Source organism: Suncus etruscus, chromosome 3, assembly GCF_024139225.1.
Source record: "Suncus etruscus isolate mSunEtr1 chromosome 3, mSunEtr1.pri.cur, whole genome shotgun sequence".
NCBI classification, from domain to species: Eukaryota; Metazoa; Chordata; class Mammalia; order Eulipotyphla; family Soricidae; genus Suncus; species Suncus etruscus.
In genome coordinates this window covers 144,431,628-144,452,119 of record NC_064850.1, presented here as the reverse complement: position 1 = coordinate 144,452,119, position 20,492 = coordinate 144,431,628, and the positions used below count along the sequence as shown (strand labels likewise).

The following is a 20,492-nucleotide window of genomic DNA, read 5'->3' as shown; positions in this document are numbered from 1 at the left end:
AAAAGTATACTCGGGCTTCCTCAACTCATGTCTTCCCTTTCAATTTCTTTTTTTTTTTCCCCTTCAATTTCTAGGAGTACACGTTACCTACAACGTTTCTAGAACTACACACCAATTTTCCCCAGTCCGTGAAAAATTTCTGTTTATGTAGGAATTTTCTGGTCAAGTAGGTATGAGATTAAGTGCTCCTAACACTACCAACAGTGGAAAGCAACTTCAAATAGATGGAGGTAATCACAAGGAAACAATTCAAGAATTACATTTCCTCATATCCTCTACATATGAACAAATCTGTCAAGTTTCCAACAAATGAAACTACAACAAGAAAATAAGAGGAAAATTAATCTGCTTAACCCCCTGCAATATCATATCATGAAATAAAGATTTCAAAGCAAAGTAAAATAACAAAATATAGAATTTGGATAAATATTAAATAACTAGATTTCAAATCCTCACCAGAAAAACTGTTTTTTTTCTCTACTTCTCTCTTTCAATAAAATGTTATTTTAAGCATCAGTCTTTCTGCTACTCAAAAGAAAGAGCACCCATAAATTGAGAGGACCATCAAACATAAAAGCTATGTTCTATAGGGTTGCAGAGATAGCACAGCAGTAGGGCAATTGCTTTGCATGCACACAACCCAGGATGAACCCAGGTTTGATTCCAGGCATCCCATATAGTCCCTCGAGCCTGCCAGGGGCGATTTCTGAGAGCAGAGCCAGGAGTAACCTATGAATGCTGCTGGGTGTGGCCCCAACCTTCCCCCCTCCAAAAAAAAAAAACTCTATGTTCTAATTTCACTGTCAAAGATGCTTAGATACAATCATTCTGACAGCTTTGGGAGAAACTTTCCATAATCATGAACATTTCAAAATAGTCACAGATACCCAAAGTAACTAAAATGTACATTAATTTAAAATTATATCTAATTTCCCACTCATTTCAGATGATTTTTATTTCTCTGATGACATTTAATTGCTAATATTCTATATCTGTAACATCATTTCATTTAGAGATCTGTAAATTACTATCCACATGCAAACTTCCTGTAGCTTTCGTGATGTAGTTTTATTTGAACTAAAGAGAAAGAGCCAGAACAAGAGTATAGCAGGTAAGTAGGGCACTTGCCTTGCATGCAGGCAACCTGGGTTCAGTCCCAGATACCCCATATGTTCCTGAGCCACCTCAAGGAGTGATTCCAGAGAGCAGTCAAAAATAAGGCCTAATCATCACAAGGTGTGGCCAAAAAATAAAACAAAACAAATTTATTAAAAATAAAATGTGACTATATTACTTTGAGTTATTTGTAAAGAGAGAACTCAAAAAGAGTGTGGTTAATAAAGGGGCAAGAAATACAAAGTGAAGCAAGGAAAGCTTCTTCAACAAGTGGTGTTGGAACTGGTCAGCCACATGCAAAAAGGGAATTCAGACCTCTCTTTATAATACCATTAACAAAGGTCAAATCAAAATGGATTAAAGATGGGCCAGAACAATAGCGCAGCAGTAGGGCCTTTGCCTTTTATGAGGCTGACCCAGGACAGACATGGGTTTGATTCCCCGTTGTCCCATATGGTCCCCCGAGCCCAGATCGATTTCTGAGCACATAGCTAGGAGTAACACCCAAGTGTCACCGGGTGTGGCCCAAAAACCCAAAAACCCAAAACCCCCCCAAAAAAAAAAGGCATTAAAGATACTGATATCAGACCTGAAACCATAAAGTCTACAAAAAAAAAGGGGGTGGGGGAAGGCAAAACACTCCATGACATTGAGACTAAAGGCATCTTCAAGGAGGAATCACCACTGTCCAAGCAAGTAGAAGCAAAGATAAACAAATGGGACTACATTAAACTGAGAGGCTTCTGCTCTTCAAAGGAAACAGAGACTAGAATACAAAGACTACCCACAGAATGGGAGGAAACTATTCACCCAATACCCATCTAATAAGGGGCTAATATAACTAAGATATACAAGGTATTTACAGAACTTATCAAAAACAAATATAACCCCATCAAAAAACGGGGAGAAGAAATGAACAGATATTTCCTCAAAAGAAAAAATACAGATGGCCAAGAGATAGCATGGAGGTAAGGCGTTTGCCTTTCATGCAGAAGGACAGTAGTTCAAATCCCAGCATCCCATATGGTCCCCCCCCATATGGTCCCCTGGGCCTGTCAGGGGCAATTTCTGAGCATAGAGCCAGGAGTAACCCCTGAGTGCTGCCGGGTGTGAGCCAAAAACCAAAAAAAAAAAAAAAAAAAAAGGCACATGAAAAAATGCTCCACATCATTAATCATCAGAGAGATAACAAATAAAAACAATGAGATACCATCTCACACCAAAGAGACTGGCACACATCACAAAGAACAAGAACAACCCATGCTGGTGTGGATGAAGGACAAAGGGACTCTCATTTACTGCTGGTGGGAATGCTGTCTAGTCCAGCCTTTCTGGAAAACAACATGGATATTCCTCAAAAAAACTAGAAATTGAGCTCCCATATGATCCAGCAATACCACTTCTAGGAACACAAAAACACAATATAAAAATGCCCTCTGCACTCCTATATTCATCACAGTACTATTTACAATAGCCAGAATCTGGAAACAACCTAGGTGCAAGACAACAGTAGATGAGTGGTTGAAGAATCTGTGGTACATCAACATAATGGAATACTATGCAGCTGTAAGGAAAAATGAAGCCATGCTATTTGCTTATACAGGGATGGACATGGAGATTTTTATACTGAATAAAATGAGTCAGAGGGAGAATAATAGACATAAAACAGTCTTACTATCTGTGGGATATAGAAAAATAAAAGGCAGTATTGTAATAATATCCAGAGACAATAGAGATAAGGGCTGGAAGGACCAGCCCATGAGATGAAGCTTGCCACAGAGTGATGAGTGCAGTTAGAACACTAATAGCACTGACAACTACCATGACAATGATACTGAGAAAAAAGTAGAAAGTCTGTCCTAGAGACAGGCAATGGGTTGGGGGAGGGAAATGGGGGATATTGGTTGAGGAAAAGTTGCACTGGTGAAGGACAGTGTATATTCTATGATTGAAACCCAACTATGAACATTTTTGTAGCCACAATGCTTAAAGAAATTATTTAAAAACAAAACAAAACAAAAAAAAAAACATGGTGGTGCAAGCCATAAGGCGTCTGCCTTGTGCACAGCTAGGACGGACCCCGGTTCAATCCCCCAGCGTCCCATATGGTCCCCCAAGCCAGGAGCGACTTCTGAGCGCATAGCCAGGAGTAACTCCTGAGCGTCACTGGGTGTGGGCCCCTCCAAAAAACAAAAACCCACAAAGTTTGCAGTTAGTGGCATTGGCTGGGGCAAATTAACAAAACTAAAGAGTTCCAGTTACAGGTATGTTATATATGTTCAACTACTGAACATTTTTTAAATTGCTTTATTTAAGCACCGTAGTTACAAAATTCTTCATTGTTGGATTTCAGTCATACAATGTACATCATGAAGAATTTTAAAAATAGGCCTTTTGGGGCTGGAGAGAGTACAAAATGAGCTTCGATCCCTAGTATCTCATAATGTGTCCAAGGCACCATCAGGAGTCCCTAGTATCTCATAATGTGTCCAAGGCACCATCAGGAGTAATTTCTGAGTGTAGAGCCGGCGGGCCCTCCGTACAACATTTTGTGGCCCTGCCCTAGAGGAATCTTTTTTTGTTTTGTTTTGTTTTAGTTGTTTGGGTCACACCCCCCAGTGTTCAAGGCTTACTACTGACTTTGCACTCAGGGATCGCCCCGACTTTGCCTCCTGCGGCCCCCAGGTAAATTGAGTTTGAGACCCCTGCGAGTGAATCACTTCTGTACTAGTCCCCCAAACAATAAAAAAAGGGGGGGGGGAGGGGGCCGGCGCGGTGGCGCTAGAGGTAAGGTGCCTGCCTTGCAAGCGCTAGCCTAGGACAGACCGCAGTTCGATCCCCCGGCGTCCCATATGGTCCCCCAAGCCAGAAGCGACTTCTGAGCGCATAGCCAGGACCCCTGAGCGTCACTGGGTGTGGCCCAAAACAAACAAACAAACAAAAAAAAAACATTTTTCTTTCCTTCTTCTGGGCCAGGGGTCCTCAAACTTTTTAAACAGGGGGCCAGTTCACTGTCCCTCAGACCATTGGAGGGTCTGACTATAGTAAAAACAAAACTTATGAACGAGTTCTTTTTTTTGAGGGGGGGGGGCCACACCCGGCGGTGCTCAGGGGTTACTCCTGGCTGTCTGCTCAGAAATAGCTCCTGGCAGGCACGGGGGACCACATGGGACACCGGGATTTGAACCAACCACCTTTGGTCCAGGATCAGCTGCCTGCAAGGCAAACGCCGCTGTGCTATCTCTCCGGGCTTGAACGAATTCTTATGCACACAGCATATATCTTATTTTGCAATGAAGAAGCAAAACAGATACAAATACAATATGTGGCCCGCGGGCCATAGTTTGAGGACCACTGTATCTGGGCCATAGGCAGGTGATGCTCAAAAGTTACTCCTACGGTGAAGGTGGGTGTTCTTTATATGACTGAAACCCAACTACAATCATGTTTGTAATCAAGGCGTTTAAATAAAGATATATATAAAAAAAAAAAAGTTACTCCTAGCCCTGCACTAAGGATGTACTCCTGGAAGTGCTCAGGGACGTTATAGGATGCCCATTTTCCAACCCAAGTCAGTTCCATGCAAGGCAAAGGCCCTTCCCTCTGTACTATCACTCTAAAAAAGAGAACTTTGTGGCAAGAGACATAGTGTAGCAGGTAAGGCACTTCCCTTGAATAAGGCTACCCAGATTTGAACCTTGGTACCCAGATGGTAGTTCCTTTATCAGGCATGAAACCTAAAATTGACAGGAGTAAGCCTGAACATAGTTGGGTGTGACTCAAACGAAAAATATTTAAAATGGATTTTGCTTTTTCATATACTTAAAAAGCTTACTTGTTCGAAATAACACTATTAAGCAGTACCCCAAAAAAACAGTATGATTAATTATCTGCGTGGAACTTTCGTATTTAAAGACATACATGTCTTGATATGATTTGACATATCAAGGCAATAGTGAAATAATATTTTTTTTCCCAGATTTTTGCATTGCACAGTCCAGCAAAAAGCTCCTTCAGCCTAAGTCACTTATGACATCTGGGCTCAAAAGTCGCTTCCGCAATATCGATTCTCTGCTGTGGCATTGTTTACTAGAAAAAAAACAAACCCTTCGGGGCAAAATAAAGCTGTATCTAGAAAGCACTCCTAATATCACCATCAACCTGATCATCAAGATGACTACACCCGAAATCTCCATTCATGAGTCTGTGACAGACGTAGCAATAAGTGACGTGGTGAGACTTTTTGAGACGATGCCTGCAAGAGCCGGTTCCAGATGCCTTTTGTTTAAGGATGAACTGGGAGACACACGCAACAGCTGAAAATGTTGTATTAACCAGGATCAAGGTGGGTCAAATTTTCGAAGATCGTGCACCCACCACAGTGACTTCTTTGCAGGTGAAGAGATTGCAGCGTAGAGAAAAGCCAGGTCTACGGCAGGCACCTCCCCCCCCCCCAAAAAAAAAACCCAGCTCCTTACTCACCAGTAAACAATCCGAATTGACCTCCGATTTGGGATCTCGCAGTAGGTGGTCGATTTTTTCAAATCGGGAATCCAAACTGTCCCCAGTAGACATGTTGCTGCTGCTGCTGCTGCTGCTGCTAATGCGGTGACAATACCCTGGGCCCGGCCAGCCAGCACCAGCGGCGGAAAAACAATCGCGAGCAACTTCCTTCGGCCGAGGGGTTCGCGGCCGCGGGGTGCAGGAGCCGCAACCTCCGGCTCCCTCGCAGCCGCCAGGTGCGCCCCGGCCCCCTCCGCCGCCCGCTCACTGCGAGGATCCCCGCGCGGCCGGACAGCCCGGGCCCGGGGCGACAGCGACCCGCAGGCGCTCGCACGCCCAAAGTCGCATCCCAACACCCGCGGCCCCTCGCGCCGGCCGACGGCGCCGTCGCACCCGGCTCGCTCCTTCCGGCGCGCGACCGAGCCTAGCGGGCCGCGAGCGCCGGCGACATGCAGGGGCGAGAGCGGCCCGGCCCGCGCGGGGCCCCGTGCAGGAGACGCCTCGCAGCCGCCGCCGCCGCCGCCGCCGCGGGAGAGAAGAGGAAACGCAGGCGAGTGCGAAGGGCGGGGGCGGCGCTGGGCCGCGGGCTCCCGGCCGGCCCCCCCGACGGACGGACGGACGGACGGTCGGACGGACGGACGCTCGCTCGCTCGCGCTCCGAAGCCCCGGATGGGAATTCCGGAAGGAAGGAAGGAAGGAAGGACGCGCCGACCCGGCTCCCTGCAGACGCCGAGCTCCACGCTCTCTCTCTCGCTCTCTCTCTCGGTCCCGTCGCCGCTCAAGCGCTGCTGCTGCTGCCCCGCGAGGCTGCCGGATGCAGGGCGAGGTCGCTGCCCGACGGAGAGAGCGAGTTTCGAAGCTGGCGGCGAGGGTCTGCGGGCCCGGCGGAGTAAATCGGAGGGCGACTCTCGCGGAGGCGAACGCCGAAGGCCTGGGGGTGGGGCGAGGGGGGGGCCGCTCGAAGGGGACTAAATATGTCCGCCTTCCTGTTCAAAAAAAAAAAAAAAAAAAACGGGAGCGACCGTGGCGCCACTGCGCATGCGCGGCGCGGACGTTCCCTCGTTCGCTCGGAGGCCGACTCGCCCGCCCGCGCTGCGCGCGCACGCCGGCGGCGCCACCAGCGAAGGGCTGACGGAGGTTGGCCTGGGCGGAGGGGCGTGGCCTGTGATGTGGGCGTGTCACGCGCGGGAAGGGGCGGGGCCAGTGAGGCGCGTCCGAAGTGGCGCACTAAGAAGCTACTCCGGAGCCGGCTCCGTTCGGTGTAGCGGCGTCCTCGGCTGCTACTACCACTACACACACCCGACTCGGCTTCCTCCGGGCTCCGGCGAATGCGGCGAGAGTCGTGACCCACGGACCGCGGTTCTCTTCGGAGCGAGATCTCGCTGGTGGCTCGCACATCTCAGCGTATTACAACTAGACAAGTTGGGTTTTGTGAGAGTCTGTCAGCGGGACCCTCCGGAATGTCCCCCCCCCATCCGCAGACGACTTGCTGGGAATGCACCCCTTAAACGGCCCGCGGGCCACCTGCTCACTGCATGCTTTTGCCGCCGCCGTTTTGAACTGTAGTCAGGCCCCACACCGGTTTGAGGGACTGTGAACTGACCCCCCCCCCCACCCCATGTTTAAAAGACCCCTGCCGAGGACTTGAACGTGTTAAGACGTCTGGGGGAGCCGTGAAGTTTGCACTCCGGAGGACACTGTCCTAGCAATCAGACTCGGCTTCGTTTTGATTTGTCTTTTAAGGAGAATAATTCTAGAAAAAAAAAACTTTTTATTCTAGTTTTAAAATTATCTTAATAGTTATTCAAGACTCTTTTTTTTTCCAACACTATTAATACTTCCCCCGGAATTCCTTTATTGATGTGAAATCCTGCTGTTTCCAGTTCAAAACTACAGTGAAACATAGACTTGTGTTTTGTTTTTTTTGTATTGTTTTGTTTTTTACAAAAATTAAAGTAGATCAAGAAAATAAAGGACATTTTCTCCTAACTCAATTGCTTCATTATAAACTGCAGCAGGAGAGGGAATGAAAGGCTTGTTGCTCAATCTGTTGGTCTAGTAATGTTCTTCACTGCTTTCAAGAAGGAAATCTAGGGAATCCTTTTTCAAGAGACCCCCTCTCTTCCCATGATCTGGAAGCTTCTCCCCTCCTTTTTCAGTATTCTTTTCTGAATTCAGCCATTTGACCTCCAGGCCCTTGCTTTCAAATCTTTTTTCTTTTCATCTAAATTTGTTTCTAATCCACATAATTTTAGTGCATAATTTCGCCCATAAATTTTAGTCAAATTGAGGCTTGTTGAAAATTAACAAAATAAAAATCAGAAAAAAAAGAAAAGAAACAAAATGGAGGTTTCATTTCATACTGAAAATGCTACCATTATCTTTCGTATATAAAAACCTGTGTACATCATCTAAACACAGACCACCAACTTTTGGTTGGAATCAGAGGCTAAGAAAATATTTTGTTGTTTAAAAAGATGTGTATTCTTGGGCCAGAGAGATAGCACAGGGGTAGGGCATTTGCCTTGCTCACAGCCGACCCTGAACAAATAGTGGTTCGAATCCCCACACCCCATCTGGTCCAAGCCAGCCAGGAATGATTTCTGAGTGCTGAGCCAAGAGTAACCCATGAGGGCAGCAGGTTGTGACAGCAAAACAAAACAGAAGGATGTCTCTTCTATTTTCATTAGATACAGGGCTATTCAAGGATTATGTCTGCTATAAAAGATAAAAAGCAAGTCCTCAAAATATTAAAGAAGACAACTAGATAAAATTCAGGTATTTCATTAAATACTTGTGCAGTGACTTTTCTTGATCCAGTATTTTAAGCCAGTCATATGAGTTAACTTTATTTTTAAACATCAAGCTTAAAATAAATCTGGCATTTGCCCCAAAATAAATTTTCTAAACTCTGCTTGTTCTTTTTTCTTTTTTATTACTACCATTTTTAGGTATTAGGAATTTTGTTGTTTCTCAGAGAACTGAGAGCATTAATTTGCTTTCTGTGTGGAAATAGTTCAGAAAACTTAAGCAATGCATGAGTCGCTCTGATATACATAAGTAAGAAAGAAAACTAATCTGGCATAATAAAATCAATATGAATATTTTGCTTCATATTTTACAGTTGCATACTTATATATTTTGCTTCTATACAGATCTATATAATTATTGTAAGATAGCACAAGATGTCTTTTACCCTAAGAAAGATAACTATTGATTTTTTAAAAATCTCCTCTATAATAATCATATGTCCTTAAATTGCTTTCAGTCTTTAAAATGTTTTTTTTTGGGGGGGGGGGTCACACCCGACAGCACTCAGGGGTTACTCCTGGCTCTATGCTCAGAAATTGCTCCTGGCAGGCTCGGGGGACCATATGGGATGCCGGGATTTGAACCACAGTCCTTCTGCATCTAAGGCAAACGCCTTACCACTGTGCTATCTCTCCAGCCCCTCAGTCTTTAAAATGTTTTGTTTAGTTATTACAAACTGCTTTAAAAGTATTGCGGATATTTAAGATTGCCCTTATTCATATCTCAAGTGCAGTTGCAAAGTACTGATTATATATGAGTATACGGTTGTATTGATTATGCTAGACCAGAGAGATAGTACAGCAGGTAGGGCACTTGCCCTGCACATGCCGGACCAGGGTATGGTTCCCCAAGCACCACCAGGAGTAAGTAATTCCTAAATGTTGTGACTCCTGAGCAATTCTGGGTATTGCCAAAACCTTTTAAAAAAATGAATACATTAACCATGCATACTGGATGCCTACCATATATACTATTTTATGCATTTTTATACATAGTATCTCACTCAATTTCTCCTAACTCAGAAGAACTCAGTTAATTTCTCCTAACTCAGCAGAACTTTCTGCTAGGTCCAGAAAGGTAGTTCTTTGCCCTACACAAAGCTGAACCAGGTTCTATCTGCAGCACCCCAAGTGTTCTTCTGAGCCTGTCAGATATGATTTCTAAATGTAGTAGAGAGGCAAAATGCCTGTCCCAGAGACAGACAGGGCATGGGGGTGGTAATGGGGGAGAGAAATGGGAGACACCGGTGACCAGAAAAATGAGCAGGTAAAGAGTGGTGTACATTCTATGACTAAAACCCAACTACAAACATTTCTGTAATCACTTTGCTTAAGTAAAGATTTTTGGTTTGTTTTTGGTCCACACCCGGCAACGCTCAAGAAATCACTCTTGACTGGGAGGAACATATGGGACGCCAAGGATCCAAACAGGTCCGTCTTGGGTCAGCCACATACAAAGCAAATGCCCTACCTCTGTGCTATCGCTCCAGCCCCAAGAAATTTTTTTTTAAAACAACAATAGCAACAACTCTGGAATCTGAACACAGTGTTAAGAAAATATAAAATATAGCATTAACATTTTTATAGTGTTTATGTCTAAAAATGGTGATTTTTTTAATATATTAGGTTAAATAAAATATTTTCTTTAAAAAAAAAGTAATCTCTGGGGGCTGGAGAGATAGCACAGTGGCATTTGCTTGCAAGCAGCCGATCCAGGACCTAAGGTGGTTGGTTCGAATCCCGGTGTCCCATCTGGTCTCCTGTGCCTGCCAGGAGCTACGTATTTCTGAGCAGATAGCCAGGAGTAACCCCTAAGCATCGCTGGGTGTGGCCCAAAAACAAAAAACAAAAATAGTAATCTCTGGGCATCACCACGGGTGGCTCAAAAAACAAGCAAGACAATAAAAGAAAAGAGCTTATGCTGTACTAAGAAAAGAACCTATACTGTACTTCTGTGTACACTTCATAGATGAGGAAACTGAATGGTGGATCATGACAGACCCAGATTAGAACAGAAGCTGTCTAGTCAGAGTCTCAATTCTTTTTTTTTTTTTTTTTTGGTTTTTGGGTCACACCCGGCGAGCAGGGGTTACTCCTGGCTCCATGCTCAGAAATCGCCCCTGGCAGGCACAGGGGACCGTATGGGATGCTGGGATTCGAACCACTGTCCTTCTGCATGAAAGGCAAACGCCTTACCTCCATGCTATCTCTCCGGCCCCAGAGTCTCACTTCTAACTGCTGAGTATGCTAACACTATTCAAACTTCATATGGTAATAATCATTTCACATGGTATTACATTAATAAGCACAGATTTTAATGACAGCATGTATAAGGAGGAATTATAGAATTTATAGTGTGAGCTATATGATCACACTACATAGGAAAATACAAGTCATAGTTAAATTATGTGAGCTGAATTTGGAAGCTTCTCATTAAAAAGTATCATTAGGGGCTGGAGAGGTAACGCAGCAGTAGGGCGTTTACCTTGCACACGACTGACCCAGGACAGATCTCAGTTCGATCCCTGGGGTCCCATATGGTCCCCCAAGCCAGGAGCAATTTCTGAGCACATAGCCAGGAGTAATCCCTGAGCGTCACCGGGTATGGCCCAAAAACCAAAAGAAAGAAAGAAAGAAAGAAAGAAAGAAAGAAAGAAAGAAAGAAAGAAAGAAAGAAAGAAAGAAAGAAAGAAAGAAAGAGAGAGAGAGAGAGAGAGAGAGAGAGAGAGAGAGAGAGAGAGAGAGAGAGAGAGGAGAGAGAGAGAGAGGAGGGACGGAGGGAGGGAGGGAGGGAGGAGGAAGGGAGGAAGGAAGGAAGGGAGGAAGGAAGGAAAAAGGAACATAAAAATGTTCATTAGTTCAATAACAGTGAGCTGACTAAAAGTTCTCAAATGTGGAGATCTAGAACCAGTGGCATAGAGGACCAGAGAGATAAGAGTATAGTGGGTAGGGCATTTACCTTGCACACAACCAACCCAGATTCGATCCCTGACATCTCAAGTGGTTCCCTAGCCTATCAGGAGTGATTTCTGAGTACAGAATCAGGAGTAACCTCTGAGCACTGCCAGGTATGGTCCAAAAACTAAAATAAAATAAAAAACAATGGTATGGAGTAGATAGTACCCACATTATGTGGGTAAAGTGTTTGCCTTTCATGCTTTCATGTACTAACTCGGTTTTGATCAATGGCATATTGTCTCTAAGCACATAACCAGGAGTAAATCCTGGTTTACACCACTGGGACAAAAAAAAAAAAGAACCTGTGGCAGTTCTTGATAGTGTTTTTTCTGTCCTGCAGCAAAAAGAGAAAATAGTACTACATGTTTCCAGAAAATAAGGAGTTCTGAGAATGGAGGTGTGTCCTAGTGGTAGGTCACATATCTTGCATGAGGCTTGGTATTCAATGTTTGGGACTGCAAAAAAGAAAAAAAATAAAGTAAGCAGCCCTAAATTAAGACCTTTCATCTGAAATTCCCTCTGATCTACTTTTTAAAAAACTCCAAACTTCTATTATAAGATGATAATTAGTTTTTCTTCTTTAAGTTTTTGGGCTACGCCTAGTGGTCTCAGGGCTTATTCCTACCTCTGCACTGAGAAATTACTCCTGGCAGGCTCCAGGGGATCTTATGGGATACTTAGGATTGAACCCAGGTCAGCTGTGTACAAGACAAACACCCTACCCACTGTGCTATCACTAACCCTGAATTTTTAATTGTTATTACATGGAAATAAAGCTATTAAGTTAGTAACCTTGACTGGCGAGATAGTACAGGAAGTTAAAGTGCTGGCCTAGCAACCTGGGTACAATCACCACTACCCAGCATTGCCAAGAATGAACTCTGAGCAAAGAGCCAGGAGTAAGCCCTGAGCATTGCTGTGTGTTACCCAAAACAAATAAAACCAATAAAAAGTAACCTTATGTAGACATATAAATTATTAGTTACATCTTAATTTTTTTTGTTTTGGAAATTTAAACATTTAACATCTGGAAGCATTTAATTTAGATGAAAGTCGTGCTAAGACCTAATGAAGATTTCAGTGCTAAAAGAATTTGAGGCATATTTGGGAGAGAGCATGGAAAAAAATCAGAAAGATTTGGGTGTAGACTAGAGTAAGAGACAACTAATTTGAGCATTCCTTTCCTTTTTATTATTTGAAATAGACGCAGATTAATGTTTATGGAATTTTTTCATGAACACTGATGTGGTAGCTAGCTTCTAGAGATGGCCTTTAGTAAACCACTTCTCTGTATTCAGGGCCTAGTAGAGTTCCTCCAACTCTGAATTTAGGCTGGAGCTTTATGACCTGCTTTAATCAGTAGAATGCTGGAAAAATGACACTGTTCTTTCTCACACCAGGTTGAAACATTCAGTCTGTGTGGTAACTAACCATTCAGTGCTACCAACTATACTGAGATCACTATCGGGTGAGGCAACCCAATCCTTTTAAGCACACAAAAAGATCATATGGAAGAAAATTGAGGAATCCAACAGATATTGAAAACAAACTCACACTGATGACCTGAATCAAGTCATTTGAGCCCTTAGCCATTTGAATCCATCCAAATAACACTGAATGGAACAGAAATGAACTAATGCTACCAATCACCCAGACAGTAGAATCTTTTTTGTTTGTTTGTTTGTTTTTGTTTTGGAGCCACACCCGGCGATGCTCAGAGGTTACTCCTGGCTATCTGCTCAGAAATAGCCCCTGGCAGGCACAGGGGACCATATGGGACACCGGGATTCGAACCAACCACCTTAGGTCCTGGATCGGCTGCTTGCAAGGCAAATGCTGCTGTGCTGTCTCTCCGGCCCCTAGACAGTAGAATCTTGAGCAAATAGTAAAAGGATTGTTGCTGGGGCCGGCGAGGTGGCACTAGAGGTAAGGTGTCTGCCTTGCAAGCGCTAGCCGAGGAAAGATCACAACCTCGGTTCGATCCCCTGGCGTCCCATATGGTCCCCCCAAGCCAGGGGCAATTTCTGAGCGCTTAGCCAGGAGTAATCCCTGAGCATCAAACAGGTGTGGCCCGAAAAAACAACAACAAACTTTGTGTGTATTTATATGTATGTGTGATTGCATATGTGTGAGCACTGCTGCTCTTTATAAAAGAACATTTAAAAGAATGTTCACAATTGAGCATTGTAATAACAATAAACATAACATGTCAAATTACATAGATTGCAGGGGCCATTTTCAAAAGAGTAAGAAGCCAACAACCATCCCCAGTTTCTTTTGACCCTTTCACGTGTAATGCTTGAGGAAGGCAGAATTTAGGGACTGCTAGCACCAGGGCCATAGCTGGTGGTACTTGGAGACACTCACTGCAGCAACACTCAGTATTTGGGAAGGGAAAAGGTGATACCAGAATTGAAATTGAAAATTGAGCTAGTCTTCACAATGCCATGCTCAGCATGTTTTCCACTACTGAGCTATCTCCATAACCCTCACATTTACTGTCTTTGCTTAAACAAACACTCTGTACCAAAAAAGTATAAATATTTTCTAAACACATAGTTAAATTACCCAAATTACCATATAATTACATTTTCTGTCTATTTTATACTTTATCAATTTAATGCATAACCAAGTTTATTCTGTCTAAAATATTCCAAATATTAGGTAGCTACCATAAATTGGACATGATTTATGCATAAGTGCCATAAAATGTATATAATTTCAAAAATTCATACCACTAAAGTGTTAAGACTGAATGCCAGAGATATAGTGCTGGAATTAAGACACTTGGATTTCATTTGGCCAATCTGGTTTGAATTCCTGTTACCACGTAAGTTTCCCTGAGTGTTGCCAGGGGTCACACCTGAGCACAGAGGCAGGAATAGTCCCTGAGAACCCTGAGGGTGTGGCCCAAACCTTGGTCCCAAGGTGTTATGTGATTAAGTTCTTATAGGAATTTCAGCTAACATTTCCAAGGAAGTATTATACTTATTATTCTTAAAATAACTTTCCAAAAGAGCATTAAATACAAATACTGTTTAAATGTAGAACAATGTCACTTGATCCTGAACAACTTTAGTAAACAGAAAGTTGTGAAAATTTTGTTCCATTCTGTTTTAAGAGGTTGGCATTATATGATTAATATTTACCCCAAAGTAGCTTATAGGTACATATTTTTATAGACCTCAGAAATAAATCAGGAAGAATATGTCCCTTTACATAAGAGTACTTATTTTGAGATAAGCCAAACATTCAGGCTGGGAATCAAGCTTGTTTTATATTTTTAGGTATATGGCAACATTGGTACTGCTTTGGTAGTACTATGGGCATCTCCTAAGATAACAGCAAGGAAAAGCGTAAGGCAAACAACGAGCATGGAGAGACCTTAAAGACCATTCCTTACTCACCCTGAAATGCCTTCCTCCAACATCTGCTTTTTATTTCTTACAAGCTGCTATTCCATTCAACTACAAAAATAGTTTCACTGACCCTGGAAGCAGAATGGAGAAATTTTAGAAAGGAGTGAATTTCTCTAAAAATTACTTCCTTGTTCAATGCCAATACCATCTTGGGAACCGTATGGACAGCACTCTCACAACCCACCCATACAAATGATAATCAACATTTTTTCAAAGGTGTAAACTAATATTTTTATGGATGATGAGTGTGTGACTACAGTAAAGAGAAAGTCCAGATCAAGGATATAATAGCAGGTACAGGTGGTGGTTCAAATATTCTCCCATATTTTTTGGAACAACCAAACTAAACAAATGTTCCCCCTTACCCAGGACTATTCCACTGAATTCTAAGGGAAAGGGCACATTACTGATCCATTACTTTTGTTTGTTTGGTTGGGCTTTTTTTGTTTTTTGGGTCACACCCGGCAGCGCTCAGGGGTTACTCTTGGCTCTACGCTCAGAAATTACTCCTGGCAGGCTTGGGGGACCACATGGGATGCCAGGACTCGAATTACCGTTCTTCTGCATGCAAGGCAAATGCCCTACCTCCATGCTATCTCTCCGGCCCCTGATTCATTACTTTAAGAATCTTTTTATTTGAGGGTAGAACCCCTGGTGATTGCTCAAAACAAAATAACTTCCAAACTATCTGGAAATAAAAATATGATTTTGATATTTCTGCATTATCCCTCCCTTTCATCATTTAGCAGCTCCTGAAATATAGCATCTTCCCCAAAAGATTTGTAATGGAAAAAAAGCACTAATCTCCCATATCCTCCCTCCCCTAAAAAATTTACACATGCCATCACATATTTTTATAGTTCTTGTTTGTTTGGGCCACACCAGCAATGTTCAGAACTCATTCTTGGCACTGCTCTCAATATCACTCCTGATGGTGCACAGGAGGCCATATGGGATGCTCGGATCTAACCGAAGTGTGCAAGGAAGTGTGCAAGGCAAGCTCCCTACTCGATGTACTATCTATCACTAAAGCTTTTTAAGTAACCATTTCACCTTATGTACTTTTCCCTCTTTATTTGTAGCCTGTGTTAATACACTGCTACTTAAATTTATACATTTACTTTTGTTTGTATGTTCTTATCTTTACTGTGTCATAAATTCCCCCAGGGTATAGGCGAGGATTTTGGAAGCATTAATCATGACTTTTCTTTTTGTTATGAAAATAGTATCACTGGGGCCTGAGAGACAGCATGGAAGTAGGGTGTTTGCCTTGCATGCAGAAGGATGGTAGTTCAAATCCCGGTATCCCATATGGTCCTCCAAGCCTGCCAGGAGCGATTTCTGAGCATAGAGCCAGAAGTGAACCCTGAATGCTGCCGGGTGTGATGCAAAAATCAACCGCCCCCCAAAAAAGTATTATGTTTTGGTTTGTTTTTAAGGATCTTTATTTATTTTCCTGGGTTTAGAACCATACCAACCTGTTTTCAGGGCTTACTTTAGACTCTAACAGTACCTGAGGGGACTGTAACCATATTTCAGTGCTAGAGATCAATCAAATCAGGTTAGGTTACATGCAAAGCAATCTTTTTTTTTTTTTTTTTGGTTTTTAGTTTTTGGTTTACACCCGGTGATGCTCAGGGGTTAGCCACAAGCAATGAAAGTGTCTTAGCCCCTGTTCTATCTTTTCAGTCTTCATAAAAATAATATTCCTAAATATATTTAAGTTCTTATAATAAATAAATATTAGATGAACTCTCTTGTTAAGTTCTAAATAGTTTTACCTGTATTATATTGAGAAATTTACTCTTATCAGTGCCAGGGAGATATTACTGTGGGTAAAACACTAGCCTGCACACAGCCTACCTAAATTTGATCATCAGTTGTCCATATGATCTTCAAAGCACAGCCAGGATTAATCAAAATAATAAAAATATAAACATAAAATTCAAGTTTGAATTAAAAGAAAACTATCTAGGTCTAGAATTTGAAAAGATGAGATATTGAATTTTGTCATTATTGCCTTTATTTATAATGAACTATCCTCTGATTTGCACAAGATTTATAGTTTTTATTACTTAACATGCATTTACTTATGTGTAGTTCCTTTGAAACGAAATAAAAGTACTTCCTGATTCTCTCTAGAAAGAAGTTGTTTAACTTAGAAAATTTGACTTATTTACTACTTGTCAGTAACATGGAATGGTGCACAATAATTTTATAATAGTTATAACTATAACATACATCTCTCTACTTTTAGCACATATCAAATGAAATTCTTTTTGTTTGTTTTTGTTTTGGGGTCACACCTGGTGACGCTTGGGGGTTATGCCTGGCTATGTGCTCAGAAATCACTGCTGGCTTGGGGGACCATATGGCATGCTGGAGGATTAAATTGCAGTGTGTTCTAGGTTAGCACCTGCAAGGCAAGGCAAAAACATTTTGCAAGGCAAAACACCCTACTGCTTGTGTCACCGCCCTGGCCCCAGATGAAATTCTTTTTTTTTTTTTTTTTTTTTTGGTTTTTGGGTCACACCTGGCGGTGCTCAGGGGTTACTCCTGGCTATCTGCTCAGAAATAGCCCCTGGCAGGCACAGGGGACCATATGGGACACCAGGATTCGAACCAACCACCTTAGGTCCTGGATCGGCTGCTTGCAAGGCAAACACCGCTGTGCTATCTCTCCGGGCCCAAAATTCTTTTATTTTTTAATTGTTGCAGGGGCTACTCCTAGTGGTGTTAGGGGGCCTTACTACGTCAGCAACTGAATCCAGGGCCTTGAATATGAAAGGCATATGATCTATTACATATCCCCACCTCCATATCTGAAATTCCCGACCTTTTAGAGAATTACATACCCTACCGTATCCATTATCATTATCTAAACCTAATTATGACTGGATATTTTAGAAACTTACTAGTTAAAAGGGGCTGTTGGTGATAGGAAGTGACACACTTACATTCAGAAATCTGACACAGCGAAGGCCATGACTAATTTTCTTTTTTTTTATTTAAACAACTTTATTACATACATGATTGTGTTTGGGTTTCAGTCATGTAAAGAACACCACCCATCACCAATGCAACATTCCCATCACCAATGTCCCAAATCTCCCTCCTCCCAACCCAACCCCCGCCTGTACTCTAGACAGGTTTTCTATTTCCCTTGTACATTCTCTTTATATAGGATAGTTCAAAATGTAGTTATTTCTCTAACTAAACTCATCCCTGTTTGTGGTGAGCTTCACTAGGTGAGCTGTAACTTCCAACTCTTTTCTCTTTTGTGCCTAAAAGTTATTATTGCAAGAATATCTTTCATTTTTTTTAAAACCCATAGATGAGTGAGACCATTCTGCATCTTTCTCTCTCTCTATGACTTATTTCACTCAGAATAATAGATTCCATGTACATCCATGTATAGGAAAATTTCATGACTTCATCTCTCCTGACAGCTGCATAATATTCCATTGTGTATATGTACCACAGTTTCTTTAGCCATTCATCTGTTGAAGGGTATCTTGGCTGTTTCCAGAGTCTTGCTATGGTAAATAGTGCTGCAATGAATATAGGTGTAAGGAAGGGGTTTTTGTATTGTATTTTTGTGTTCCTAGGGTATATTCCTAGGAGTGGTATAGCTGGATTGTATGGGAGCTTGATTTCCAGTTTTTGGAGGAATCTTCAAATTGCTTTCCATAAAGGTTGAACTAGACGGCATTCCCACCAGCAGTGGATAAGAGTTCCTTTCTCTCCACATCCCCGCCAACACTGCTTGTTCTCATTCTTGTTAGAAAAGTCCATGTTCCCAAACTATGATGATTCAAAATGAGGACTAACAGAAAGAATTGTTTCTCGTTTCTTTTATTAAATCACCATTAGGTACAGAGTTAAAAAGTCACTGATAGTTGAGTTTTGGTCATACAATATTCCAACCAACACCCATCTCTATACCAGTGTTCATTTCCCACTACTGATTTCCCCAGTTACCCTCCTGTTCACCCACTCCCACTTCTACTCTGCAGAAAGTGTTTTATTTCTTCCATTGTCCATTCCATCTCAAAAGGAACTTAAAAGCTTTAAAGGAAGCTTCAGAGAAGCCAAAAAGATAGTACAACATGCTCACAACTGATCTGGGTTTGAACCCTGGCTCTCTAACCCTGGAGTCTTCCAGAAGTAATTCCTAAACACAAAGCCAGGAGTGAGCCTTGAGCACTGCTGGGTGTGCCTCCCGCAAAAAAAAAAAAAAAAAAAAAAAAAAAAAAAAAAAAAAAAAAAAAAGACTGCCTTAGAGATTAGTTCTTTCTTAATTTGGCACCAACAAAAATTTAATATTAGAATCCTAGAAATAGGTGCTGGCGAGGTGGCGCTAGAGGTAAGCACTTCATGGAATACTTAGTGAAAGCACAATTTTTTTCATTATCTACATCTACATCTATGAGGGATGTTTGTACAGGACTGTCTAGTGATGAAGTCTATGAAAAGGGGCATCAAGACAACATAACTAGAATGTTTGAGTTCTGACTTCGGTCAGCTATTTTAAGAGTACATTTTAAGGATAAGATAGATTGGTTTTGTCTATACTTAGCACTGTTACCCTCATTCTACCACTATCAAGAAAGTTCCATTAGACTACGTGATCTTTAAGAATTTACTCTTCACCACCACCACCACCACCACCACCACCCACCAAAAAAAGAAAAACATAGAAAGAGAAATAAAGAAAAAAAAGAATTTATTCTTCCACTTATTTTATGTGTCTTTACAAATATCCTAATAATTTCTGTTTTGCTTCAAATATCAGAGTGTAGCATTCAATTATGGACAAATTAAAGCACATCTATTATGGTTTATCTCATCTACTGATTATAACTAAGAATTCTGGACAAAATACAAAAGCAACTACCCGAGATCCTTAGAAGTAAACATGATCAGGCAGATTGTGAAATAGAATCAAAACTTTGAAGAAACACATCTTAAAGTGAGTTTCTATCTTTCTCCCTCATTTCTCCTGCCCCAGAGGCAGACACCAATTATAGAACTGTTCAGAAGTAGTGATGTGGGTAGTTTAAATTAAAAAAGAAGTCTCGTTTTTCTACATAAAAGAGCTGGGTAGAGAGTTTTATCTAGGGCAGACTGTGTATGAGAAATGATGGTGAGCTGGAATAAATGGAAGCCTTGGGGCCAGAAACTTGCATGCTGCCGACTTGAGACGGACCTGGGTTAGATCCCCAGCATCCCATATGGTCCCCCAAGTCTGCCAGGAGTGATTTCTGAGTGCAGAGCCAGAAATAAGCCCTGAGCACTGCCTGGTGTGGCCCCAAAAAGAGAAAAAAAAAAAGAAAAAGAAAAGAAAAGATTCAAAGTATTATCACAGGATTTAGAAACTGAACTGAGATTGAAACCACTCTTTTTTTTTTTTTTTTTTGGTTTTTGGGTCACACCCTTTTGACGCTCAGGGGTTACTCCTGGCTATGAGCTCAGAAATCGCCCCTGGCTTAGGGAGACCATATGGGACGCTGGGGGATCGAACCGCGGTCCGTCCTACGCTAGCGCTTGTAAGGCAGACACCTTACCTCTAGCGCCACCTTCCCGGCCCCTGAAACCACTCTTAAGAGAAAGTTCTATTCAATTGTGATATTGTGATATTGTGATATTTGTCCTATGTCCTGGACAAATCAAGAGTCTGAAAATG

At 42.1% G+C, this 20,492-nt stretch overlaps 1 protein-coding gene across 1 annotated transcript in view; it reads right to left on the bottom strand.

Annotated features, from left to right (window-relative positions):
- The window catches only part of ROCK1 (Rho associated coiled-coil containing protein kinase 1), a 647,994-nt gene that overhangs the window by 125,416 nt on the left and 502,086 nt on the right, over window positions 1-20,492 (bottom strand). Inside the window, exon 2 of the mRNA XM_049769981.1 lies at window positions 5,599-5,716. Coding sequence (XP_049625938.1) covers window positions 5,599-5,691 — 93 coding nt within the window. The 5' untranslated portion in view covers window positions 5,692-5,716. The remainder of the gene's footprint in view (window positions 1-5,598; window positions 5,717-20,492) is intronic.